Source organism: Pyrus communis, chromosome 4 (genome assembly GCF_041283825.1).
Source record: "Pyrus communis isolate YQ-2024b chromosome 4, ASM4128382v1, whole genome shotgun sequence".
NCBI lineage: Eukaryota > Viridiplantae > Streptophyta > Magnoliopsida > Rosales > Rosaceae > Pyrus > Pyrus communis.
In genome coordinates this window covers 22,325,109-22,337,991 of record NC_142568.1, presented here as the reverse complement: position 1 = coordinate 22,337,991, position 12,883 = coordinate 22,325,109, and the positions used below count along the sequence as shown (strand labels likewise).

The window sequence follows — 12,883 nt, the reverse complement described above, 5'->3', positions numbered from 1 at the left end:
AGTTCAGTCACGTACATTTTGATATACCGCATTTCTAACTAATTTAGCCTAATTTTTTCAGATATTTCTCATAAACATGAAGGGGTCAGCCGGTAGCCTAATAACACTGGTTAGCTGGTTAGGTTCTTGGATCGTCTCATACGCTTTTAATTTCCTAATGGATTGTAACCATTCTGTTTGTTGCAAAGTTGGTACCAGAGACGGAGGCAAACACTAGAAAAAATACAAACATCAATGAATCGGATTTTAGAAAAAAGATGAACGGTGCACCTGCATTGCGACATTGTTAATCCATTTTCATATGTGAATTGATTGCACATTGCAGCATTGCAGACTGAAGCATATTCTGAATGTCAGCAAACTTTGCAATTCAAGGTTGTACTGTAGCTCCTCCTATCCATGAGACTACTTATCACAATTTTCTTTGTATTAAACCCTGTTGGTGATTAGCAAACGAAGGAGAGAAGCATCTCCCAAATGTTCAAAATGATAGTTCTAAATCCTAAAGATTAGCAATATATAATACGTTAATGGCATGTTTACTAATCTGTAACCGAGATTGGAGTAATTGACTTGAGGAAGAGTTGGGTTGAGGAGGAGGCCAAATCTGATTTCTCTTTAAAGTTGTTTTATTAAACTGTATAGAATCAGAACGGAAATCACTTTTGTTACCTCAAGCTAGAGATAAATGACCTATAAAATCTTCAATGATGAATGTTGATGGTGCGAAACTCTTGGAAGATAAGTAAGTTCTAGCTAGTGTCAAGATTTCAAAGTCAGGCCAGCAGTCACTACTAATCACATTGATATTATTTTAACCTAACCACATGCATAGCCCGATAGTTATTGACTTTTTAAAAGTGAAACAGTTCAATATAAGTTGTAATTCTACCAAGCTTTTGATGTAGCTAGGATTGCATTCTTTCAAACAGCTAGCTAGTGAGTTAATTTTCTGGTCAAATTAGGTAACTAGCTAGCAAATGGTTGCATAAATCATATGTCATTATGTTTCTTATGGCCTAGAAATTAGTCCATTGTTGGTGTCCCTTACGCTATCCCTCTCTCAAAACACAATCCACATGATTTACATACATCACCATTCTGAGGTAAACAACCTAAAATCCAATGTCCTCATTGTCTATAAAGCATTGCCTTTTATCACCTCCAACAGAAAGCGAATTAATATAACCGAACTCCCTTCTTCTTTCTCTACATGGCTGAGGTACTATCTTCCGAGCAACCACGCCCACCGCCTTCCCCTCCCACCATATTCAAGCACAGCTTGAACCAGTACTCCGTCCACCAAACCCTAGCCAGTGCGGCCAACCTCGCTAACCTTCTACCTACCAGCACAGTCCTCGCATTTCACACCCTCATCCCTACTTTCTCCAACAATGGTTCTTGCCAACTTTTCAATAAGTACCTGACAACATGTGTCATTACATTTTGTGCTCTCCTTTGTTTCTTATCTTCGTTTTCCGATAGCTTCATGGACAACGACCGAAAACTCTACTATGGAATCGCCACGTTCAAAGGCATGTACATTTTCAACTGCAGTAACGCCGAGGACATGGATAGGGACTTGAAGAAGTATAAAATAAAGTTCATAGATTTTGTTCACGCCCTTATGTCACTATTTGTGTTCTTGGTCTTTGCTCTTAGCAACTCCAATGTGCAAAGCTGCTTCTTTTCTGAAGCGGGAATAAGTGAACTAACAATGAATTTGCCTCTTGGAGCTGGGATTTTGTCGAGCTTCTTGTTCACAATCTTTCCGACTACTCGTAGAGGGATCGGATACGCAGACATGGTGGCTCGGGCATTATAGTGTTATGTAACAGTCCTTTATAAAACTTACATACATGTACATGTGAAATACAAAATAAATTAGAATTGACTGATGCAGATTAGTTGTTGATTTGTTTTCCTTAATAGCATCTCAAAATATGTCAGATTAATGTCACCTGAACATAAAATGAAAGGGGAGCGAGACAATTGCTCAAATCAAGTCATCAAACCCTACAAGCTCTTAATTTCTTTTTCTTTTTAATAGGATGATATATTCGCATCGAAGAGCGAGAGGTTTAGGCGAAACTACACAATGAAAAATTTATATAAACCGATGTTTGAGTTTAATTTTAATAAATTAGTAACAAACTTATATTGTCTTTGGGAGTCAAATTTAAAATGAAATATCAATAGATAATAGGACCAAAAATACAAGCTATCATCTCATAAAGCTTTACACAATCTTCTTTACAAGTTAAAATTTTTGCTTAATGTCTAACTGCTAAATTAGTCATCAGATCCAAAACCTACTGATGATGGTTTAAGATATTACAAATTAAGCATAAATTCTATTACTTGGGATTTTTTTTTAAACATTTAGGAATGGAAATAGTCTTCAGAAAATGGAAAAGAAAAACTGAAAGAAAATAGCTTTCATTTCTTCCAAAATAACAAATTTATTACTCTCCACTGCCAACACCAAATCTAGTAAAAACCAGAAACCAACATCATCTTTCAACCAGTGAAACCAGCAATTGTAGCATGAGGCTCACAAGTGCTAGCAGCAGGAGTAGGCTCCATATCAGGAGTAGGCTTCACATACTTTCCAAGAAGCTCTTCAGGCAAGTTCTTAATACCCTTAAAATGTTTAAAAATTCACAAAAGGGTACACAAGCTGCTGCCTGCAACTTCACTTCACTTGCCATTTTCTAAGAAATCAGATATCAAATTGCAATTGGAAAGCCCAGATTTATAGCTGGTCGTTGGGCATGTCTCATGTCAAGGGTGCAACTTAGACGGGTTAGGTGGGCTAGATGGTCAACCTAATCCTAACCTAATTTTCAAAAGTTGGGTTTGTATTGGGTTCGGGTTCATGTGGGTTTAGTCATGTTTGGATTTTAATTAGGTTCGGGATTATTCGAGGTGGGTTAGAGATTATTTGAGTTTGGTTCATGTTCGTCCAACTTATCAAGTTCAATCTTATAACACTTTATTTTACATGGTTTTCAAATTTTGAATAAAACGTCATTATTAATTAAAATTCTATTTACACATCACCATCCACACAAAAGTTAAAGTAAACAACTTTGCATATACCAAAACCTCAACCAAAATAAATGTAAATGTAATACTATCATTCATTATTCAATGAAAATTGACAATGAACTTCAAGTATAGTCATTTCAAAAGTTATACATATAATAATTTTTATAATATGAAGTGACATGGGTATGAGCATGAGCAAATTTGGGCTCAAAATCATATTGGGTTTGAGCTGATATCGTCAGCAAGGCAACCTAACCCAACCCAAAATAATGATTGGGTTAATGTTGGGTTGGTTTTGGGCGGATTTTTTCTTCATTCTAACCCGCCTGACCGTGTTTAAAATTGAATAAGGTATGGGTGGATTCGAGTTGACCCAACCAACTTGCACCAATGCACCCTCCCCCTCCTCCTAATCTTAATATACAAAGCCAACAACCCCTTTTGGGGTCACAAGTTTCACCAAAAATGTTAAGATAAAAATGCCCCCAAAACAAAAAATTTCAAAAGCAACCCAAAATAATGCATCAAATAATGCAGGGGTATTTTTCGTCATTTTAACGGTGTTTTTTTAATAATTAATTATTTTTGTATAGTTTAAAAAAATTAATACCTCACAATAGACTAGCAATAATGTGATTCAATCAGTTGTTCATTAAATATTATTTTCTCTATTTTTAAACATGTTCAAAATATCTTACAAGACGTGTAATGCCAGTTATAAAAAAATATATTTCACACGCGCATAATAATGTGATAAATTAGTTGTCAAATAACTGTTTTATTTTTTTATTTAAAACAAACGATATTATCTACAATAAAGGGGAGGGAGGTGGCCTTAGCCTCTCAATGAGTTAGTAATAATGTGATTCAATCAGTTGTTTACTAAATATTATTTTCTCTATTCTTAATGTAAATTCAATAGAACGTAGATGAAAATTGAAAAACTGATTTTATTATGTGAATTCAGCTGCTTTGATTAGTTTGTGAGGTGTTTTTTCTAGCATGATCTAAGATTATTCATTTACTTCAAATATTTGACTTTCCTTTTGTCAATTCACGTATATAAATACATTTAAAACGTGTAAGTCGCACGTAGCACGCCGTGATTTAAAAAATGTCTTCTATAAACACGTGAGTGCATGCATAAAGGTTAGTAATATTAAAAAGAAGGAGGGTGCTTGCTTATGCGTAAAAGAAAAACAAGAGAATTGGCCCTATTAGGGGACTATGACACGTGGTTCTCCCTAAGTGGTCCACGTACGTCGGTTAGTATCCTTTTTTATAAACCGGATCCCCTCCGGATCCTTGTAAACTAAGCCTCCTAACCAAGGGATCCAGATCATTGAAATTTGATCCAATGACTACAATTATTATAACTTTTAGAGGAGCCCCCTGTTTGTAGCCGTTGGATCAAATTTTAATGGTCAGGATCCCTTGGTCATGAGGCTCAGTTTCAAAGGGTCCGGAGGGGATCCGGTTCCCCTTTTCTAAACAATTAATCAGGTTTTTTTGAAACCTTGAGAAGATTATGTCCTCAGTAATTATATTTAAAAAGATATTTTCAATTACCAAATTAAAAGTCCCTCACACTTTTTACAAACTTACAATAATTAAATGTAGCTCTCCATCCAATTTCTTTAGCTTGGGTGTCATCTTGGACAAATTTTTCCTTATGTCCGTAACACAAGAGGTACACCACGTGTTATTATCTAAGTGGTGGGAAATTTTATTTTTTATGTTATTAATTTTTTAACACTAGAATCTCACCACTTGTATAGAGACACGTGGTGTACTATCTCGTGTTTTGACACACTGAAAAATCCCTTGTCATCTTGACTACTATTAGGAAACAACACTACAAAAATAAATTTGGAAATGTAATTCAATTTGAAGTCTTTCTCTTATTCTAAGTAAAATAAAAAATAAAAAATCTCTCAGTGATAGCTATCGACGGGGAGAAAAAAGAGTGGAAAGGGGAGGCGGGAGGCGGGAGGCAGGAGGCAGGAGGGGTGGGGAGGGTACTTGCGCTCAGCGCATGTGGTGTTTTTTATGTTTTTTTTTATTCTTTTGTTCTTATCATTAAGTAAAGTTAGTCGATAATTTTTTATTAAAATGTAAAGATTTGAAGCCATTTTTATTAGTTTTTTCAAAATGAAATTGCAAATTGGCATTGTTAAACGCTTCATATACACATTTTTTATGTATTGTGAAATTTGTTTAATGAATATTATTGAGTAGATCGAAGGGTCAATGGGAGTTGTTAGATTTGAAAGCTTAGTGGTACTTTCTTAAACCTACTACGCGCTCAGTACAGATTCCTTCAATTATTAAAAACTTAAGTTTCCAACTTATGTGAATAGAGAAAACATATTTCGCCAGCACTGATGGAAGAAGCTACCAATAATTATAGTCCACTGCTAATTTAAAATTTTCGTTGAGCTTGAAATAATTTGATAGGTAGGTGGAATCATTATAATTAAATACCAAATTGCCAATTGGTTATGAAACCATATTTTTGATCTACAAATCTGCAGTAGGACTAATTCTTCAATCCTATTTCTTCTTGCTTCCTTAGCTATCTCTGCATTCATACCTTTTCGCGCTAAGTATGGAGGCTGTTAAGGCGTTCGAAGTTTATACTTTCCCTGTGGAGGGAATACTGAACAAGTTGGCTTTACTTGCTGCTCAAGAATTCAGTCTTTTCTGGGGATTCAGAAAAGAACTAGCAAAGTTTCGTCAATCAATACGTGCGATTCAAGAGTTCTTGGGCGATGTCACAAGCCAACCACAGCAGGATCGGGGCATGGCAGTCAGAGACTGGTTGAAGAAACTTGAAGAGGTGGCTCGTGACGCTGACAATGTCTTCGACGAAATCAATTATGAAGATGTCCGGAGCAAAGTAGAATTTCAAAACCAAGTCAAGAAAAAGGTACTCAACTTCCTTTCACGCTCAAATCCTATCTTATTTCGTCAACAAATGGCACACAAAATAAAGAACATCAATGCAACTCTATCGGATCTCAAGAGCGAGGCATCTTTCATTGGGTTAGTTGCAAGAAGAATAGATTCTACATTATCCCCACAAGGCATGGGGAACAGAGAAACCGTCTCAAGCTTTGATCATGATGAAAAGATCTTTGGTAGGGAGGAGATTGTGTCTGGTATAATCGCAACCTTGATTGACTCCAACAATCGGGAAAAATACCTTTCGGTTATGGTGATTGTGGGAATGGCGGGACTCGGAAAGACAACTTTGGCTAAAGCAATATACAATGACAATCGTTACATTGACAAACATTTTGAAACCAAAATTTGGGTGTGTGTATCTACCACTTTCGACGTTAATTCAATTTTGAGACGGATTTTGGAATTACTTAACTCAACAAATACTGGACTAACAAGTCAGGAGGCATTGCTTCAAAACCTCCAAAAAGAGTTGATGGGGAAGAGATATATTCTCGTACTAGATGATGTGTGGAATGAAGATGATATGTTATGGAGCAGTTTGATGAGTTGTTTGTCAAAACTCAATTCTGCTCATGGAAGTGTCATGATTGTTACTACTCGCAGTGCCAAAGTTGCATCAATCACAGAAACACTTCCGAGGTGTGACTTGGTGAATTTATCAGTAGAGGATTGTTGGTCCATATTAAAAGGTGAAGCTTTTCCATACGGATGTGCTCCTTTAGCTTCAATTCATGAGAGAATTGGAAGGGCAATTGCTGAAAAGTGTGCTGGTGTACCATTGGTGGCAAAGGTATGCACTAATATATTATTTCTTTTACTATTTATTTGTTATTAGTAACACCATATTTGGATGAGAAAATTTAAGCTTACTAGGAAATTCCAAAATAAATGAGATAGAAATGATGATTTTTTTTTTTTTTAATTTGTGAATTTTTTTGTTTGATTAACTTAAAAGTACAACGAAATCCAAACGCTCTCTCCAAAATATACTTCTATTCTACTGCATTGTTAGTGAAACAATTTGCTCCCATTGTTTATTGCTTTTAATACTTTTTTTCTTAAAGAAAAATGAATCCAAACGCTCCCTCCAAAATATACTACTATTGTACTGCATTGTTACTAGCTATAAGAATGTTAGATAAAAGTTCTATTACACAAATGGAGTGGAAAATAAGGTCAAGGTTGATATATGGTCAAACTTCAGTTAAACTATTGATTTCTTTACTGTTGTATATGTTAACACTTCAACTTGTTACATGGGTGGTATATATGTTTATAAAAATATATATAGAAATTTTAACTTATGCACCAACAGGTTTTGGGAAGCATGATGCGATCTAAAAATAGTGCAGATGAATGGTTAATAATTCAAGAAAGTAAAATATGGGAATTACCTGAAGGAGAGGATAGAATCATGTCAGTTTTGAAGTTGAGTTTTGATAGTTTGAAATCACCATATTTGAAACAATGTTTTGCGTGTTGCTCAATGCTGGAAAAAGATTTTGAAATTGAAAGAGATGATTTAATTCAACTCTGGATGGCTCATGGATTGCTTCACTCTCATGCTAATCTAGAGATGGAGGATATTGGTAATGAATATTTTAATAGTCTGTTGGAAAACTCATTTTTCCAAGATGTTATAAAGGACGGCTGTGACTCTATCATCAAATGCAAGATGCATGATCTTGTGCATGATCTCGCAGAACTAGTGTCGAAATATGATGGGGAAGATAAACTTAAAATTCGAAGCAAGACAGAGATGTCGTCTCTAATACCAATAAGTTTAGAAAAAAATGCTGAGAAAGTGTCCTCTCTATTTTCACAGAGTGGAATCCCCGGCAACATCTTGTCAAGATTTAAGGGTTTGCGTGTGTTAAAATTGTCCAAAACTTATGCTTCGGAGTTGCCCGGTTCAATTGGCGATCTAAGACACCTGAGATATCTAGACATTTCCAATACACCTATCCGAGCACTTCCCAGGTCTGTTGGGAAGCTCTATAACCTACAGACGTTGAGAATGTGTGATACAAAACATCTTCGAATATTTCCAAGGGAGCTGGAAAATTTGATAAACTTGAGACATGTTTATTTCGACAAATATAAGGAAGTCATTCCATTTGGGATTAGAAGCTTCACTCAACTGCAGAGACTACCTTCCTTTACTCTGGATAGGGCTAGAACTCGTGGAATTGATGAGCTAGGTGGCTTAAACCAATTGAAAGGAAATCTAACACTTGGATGTTTGGAATATGTGAGGGACAAAGAGGAAGCAAAAAAATCAAATTTAGTGGGGAAAGCAAACATACGAGGGTTGACATTTGAATGGGGGAATTGTAGCAGGGGAAGAAATGAACACGACAATGATGTACTGGAAGGTCTCCAACTGCACCCCAAGTTAGAAATCTTAAGGATTGAGAACTTCATGGGTTTAAAATTTGCGTCATGGATGATAAGTGGTCTGTTGCCCCAAAATTTGCAAGAGATTTTGTTGTATGATTGCAGAGAATGTGAACAAGTCCCAACACTCGGTCATTTGCCACATCTTAGACATGTTGTGCTCCACAGCATGCATAACCTTAAATGTGTGGGAGCCGAGTTTTATGGTTATAACTATGTTAGTAGTGGAGCTACAACGACGACAAGGAATGAGACGGTGAGGAGGGTGACTCTGTTTCCAGCATTGAAAACCTTGCAAATGATTGATTGTCCAGTTCTAGTTGAATGGAATGAAGCAGTTGTTGCGATGCCAACAAATGAGAAAGTGGAGCTAGTAGTGTTTCCCTGCCTTGAGAAGTTGACTCTCGTGTCTTGCATGGAACTGCGAACTGCTCCAGGACACTTTCCATCTCTCCAAAAGTTGGATGTGTATAACGTTGACGACTTCATGGCAATAGAAAATATAAGCAGTCAAGTGACCGCTCTCACTTCCCTTAGATTAGAATATCTCCAGGAGGTTACTTCTCTGCCAGTAGGGATATTGGAAAAGAACCAGAAGTTGCTAATAAGGGGTTGCCCTAATCTAACATCCATTCCAATTTCACGGTCACCGTCCCTGGTTGAATACCATTCATCTCTGCAGCAGTTGAGCATAGTTGATTGTCCAAAGCTAAGATGCATTTCAATACACAGTCTGACCTCCCTCCGCAAATTGGCTATTGAAAGATGTTCTCTTGAGTCAACGAATCTTCAGAGTGGACTGGAGGAGTTGTCCTTATACGGCTGCACATCCCTCCGTGAACTGAGAATCGAAGAATGCAATGGATTCACAAGTATACTGAGCGGGCTACAATCTTGTACTTCTCTTCACTCTTTCTTTATCTCCAACTGTCAAAGTCTGAAACGTTTAGGGCGACAACACCCCGTCTCTCTTGAGCACCTGGTTATATCTGGTTGCCCTAATCTGCGGGCTATTCCAAGTTTAGACAACCTCACATCCCTGCGTTATTTGGAGATTGAAAAATGTGATGCATTAACAAGTCTGCCTAGCGGACTATCATCATGCACATCTCTTAGCCATTTTTCGGTCGCGTTTTGCGACAAATTAAAATCTATGGCAGATCAAGATGTATCTAGCTTGCAGTCTCTTTCATGTTTAGTAATATACGAGTGTTTGAAATTACAATATTTGCCGAGGGGCCTACATTCTCTGCATGGTTTGAAAGAGATGACAATCGGTAAGTTCTGGAAGCTGGACTCTTTTCCTGATTTTAAGGTTCCATCGTCACAAATCCAAAGCTTAACGATCTCAGGGTGGCCTAAGCTCAAGTCTCTACCTGATCAAATTCAACACTTCACTACTTTAACGTCTTTGGAGATAAGATCATTTGGCGGAGTGGAGTCTTTGCCGGAGTGGTTGGGTGACCTTACATCTCTTACCCGACTGCGTATTAAGAGGTGCAAGAATCTCATGTATTTTCCTACAATGGAAGCTATGCAACGGATCGCCAAGCTACATGTGCTAGAGATTGATGCATGTCCCCATCTAAAGGAAGCATGCGCTGAGGAGAGCGGCCGTGAATGGCCTAAGATTTCCCACATCCCACATAAACGATGTAAGTCAAAATATTCATTGGTTGTTCATCTCCCTTCTCTCGCTTTTCTGTTCTTCTGTACTCACCACACATATTCTTTTGATTAGTTCACTGACGTGAAGACTCTCCGGCATTGTTAAATGATGTTTCGACCGAGTTGGAATCTTGAAAGTGATGATTTGATTCATACGGAGAGGCCTCAATGAACTAGAGCAGTTGATGCTTTTCATCTTTCAAGAGAAGTGCCTTGTTGGGTAGTCCAGAAGTTGTTCAAAATTGAAACACAAGGTAAGCGTTTCAAATCACCACTGCCCTCTCTCTGGTCAGATTAAACTAGGCTTTCAAAGCCTCTGCCAACCGCTTTCCGTATATGTACGTAGTAGTTCAAATGTTATTCTAGGTTTTCTCATTTCAATAGATATAACATGTCACTCCAAATCAAGTTCTAATCACTTCAATTTTTGCTCAATTCAGGTTTCTCTTGGTGAAGCAGGCAATGGCGTTATCCAAGATATTCTGCATTTTGGGATGTCTTGCCGTAGCTTTCGCTAAGGTTTTCAAAGCCTCTTCTTTGATCAATTTATATATATCAAGTAGGCTATATTCTCTTCGGTTTTTCATTTCTCTGCATCTGGTAAACTTTCTTCTTGTTCCGCAGTACACAGTTGTTGGTTCAACAATGACAATCGAAGGAGTGGTTAAACGTGTAAGTTTTCGCAATTACCCATTACCTGTCGGCCTAGTGCAGATGCTTGACTTATATTATCTAAAACTTTTTTCATTCTTTTCTTGTTGATATCTTGAAACAGAGAATATGGCTATCTGAAATATTTTGTTTTGTGTGTTTTGTTTTACTAAATATTTTTGTCAATCAATTGTTGTGTTTCAAAGATAAGCAAGATGGTGTCTCTATGAATAGTACTAGCGGTTTGATTGGTTTCCTAATAGTTTGGTCCAATGGCGTATGATTGATTTGCAGGTGGGATATTCCTCACCATCTCGGTCAGGGGTCATGAATGATTTGGGCCTCACTGTAGCTCAGGTTTGCATAGTTTCTCTTTCACAAATATATATCGAGCATGTATGTGTTAGAAGTAGTGGTTTTATCCACTACGTAAGTTTAGGGTTAAGTATGTAAGCAGTTTCAACTGCATGGCGAAATAAGCCCTAGAATCTAGGGATCAGTTTCTTCTTCAGACTTAGTCTTCTACCACGTTTAGGTTTATGTTCAACGTGGGCTGCATGTTTCTTATTCAGTTATTGTGTAAGGCTTATTAAAAGCCTGTTTGTTATTCATTCAATCATAACGTAATTTTCTCATAGCTTGCAAAAGATCTCGGCTAACAAAACTCGGTTTCAACATTTGGTATCAGAGCCCCAACCTGGGGTTTCTGATTAAACTTGAGAGAGTAACTTTTGAGTGAAGATATACGAGAATATGGCAGGAGAAGGAAGTGGTTTCGTGCAAGCATCCATTCCGAAACTGGATGGGCATTATGACCATTGGGCGATGCTTATGGAAAATTTTCTACGTTCAAAGGAGTATTGGAGCATTGTAGAGCATGGAATCACTGCAGCAGCAGAAGGAGCCTCACTCGTGGAAGGGCAAAAGAAGGTGCTTGAGGATCAAAAGTTGAAAGATCTAAAGGCTAAGAATTATCTGTTTCAAGCAATTGATCGAGCTGTTTTGGAAACAATCTTGAACAAGGATACGGCTAAGGAGATCTGGGATTCGTTGAAGCAAAAGTATCAAGGAACTGCTCGTGTCAAGCGAGCACAGTTGCAGGCACTTCGAAAGGAGTTTGAGATGCTTCACATGAGGACAGGAGAGACTGTGAATGAGTTCTTTGGTCGAACTCTGACCATAGCCAACAAGAGAAGAATCAATGGTGACAAATTGACAGATGTAGAAGTTATTGAGAAGATTCTGAGATCAATGACTCCTAAGTATGATTATGTGGTTTGTTCAATTGAGGAATCTAAAGATTTAGATCTTCTCTCAATTGATGAACTGCAAAGCAGTTTGTTGGTACATGAACAGCGGATGATCGGACATGTTGTGGAGGAGCAAGCATTGAAGGTGGTCTATGAAGAGAACTCTGGAGGAAGAGGACGTGGTCGAGGAACCTTTCGTGGAAGAGGCAGAGGGAGAGGTCGACAAACCTTCAACAAGTCAACAATTGAGTGCTATAGTTGTCATGAATTAGGGCACTTTCAGTATGAGTGTCCTATGAAAGACAAGGAGGCAAAGGTCAATTATGCTGAGGCTAGTGAAGAAATGTTGCTAATGGCGTATGTAGATGCTCCAGATGTCAAGGAAGATATTTGGTTTCTCGACTCGGGGTGCAGCAATCATATGTGTGGTAAGAGGGAGCTCTTTTTCGACTTTGATGAAAATTTTAGAGAAAGTGTGAAACTAGGGAACAATACTAGTATGACAGTTTTGGGGAAAGGAAACATTAGACTACAAGTGAGTGGGATAACTCAGGTGATCACAGGGGTTTTCTATGTGCCTGCTTTGAAGAACAATCTGTTAAGCATTGGTCAGCTTCAGGAGAAAGGTCTTGCTATTCTCATTAAACATGGAAGATGCAAGATTTTTCACCCTGAGAGAGGATTGATCATGGAGACTGTTATGGCTGCAAATCGTATGTTTATTATTGTTGCTCAACATCAACTCAGTGTTCAAGCATGCTTCAATGCTCTCACAGATGACCTAGTGCAGCTGTGGCATTGTCGTTATGGACACCTAAGTCTTGGTGGATTAAAGACTCTTCAACAGAAGCAGATGGTGAGTGGATTGCCTCAGATAAAGGACTTCTCAAGAGTGTGTG

General features: G+C 37.7%; 1 protein-coding gene and 1 pseudogene across 2 annotated transcripts; both read left to right on the top strand.

Annotated features, from left to right (window-relative positions):
- Nucleotides 1-1,174: 1,174 nt before the first annotated feature.
- LOC137722172 (protein DMP4 pseudogene) lies at nucleotides 1,175-1,913 on the top strand (annotated as a pseudogene).
- A 3,554-nt stretch (nucleotides 1,914-5,467) lies between these two features.
- On the top strand, nucleotides 5,468-11,371 carry LOC148697644 (putative disease resistance protein RGA3). 2 transcript variants are annotated; one of them, XM_088693043.1, is made up of 7 exons: nucleotides 5,468-5,508; nucleotides 5,627-6,808; nucleotides 7,334-10,070; nucleotides 10,157-10,337; nucleotides 10,543-10,602; nucleotides 10,708-10,755; nucleotides 11,029-11,371. In XM_088693043.1, exons 2-4 carry the CDS (start codon nucleotides 5,660-5,662, stop codon nucleotides 10,162-10,164), a joined length of 3,894 nt encoding a protein of 1,297 aa, XP_088549169.1. In that variant the 5' UTR covers nucleotides 5,468-5,508; nucleotides 5,627-5,659; the 3' UTR covers nucleotides 10,165-10,337; nucleotides 10,543-10,602; nucleotides 10,708-10,755; nucleotides 11,029-11,371. The 2 variants fall into 2 exon arrangements, with proteins under 2 accessions (XP_088549169.1, XP_088549170.1); XM_088693044.1 differs by lacking the exon at nucleotides 5,468-5,508 and having other exon boundaries at nucleotides 5,582-6,808.
- Nucleotides 11,372-12,883: the final 1,512 nt, after the last annotated feature.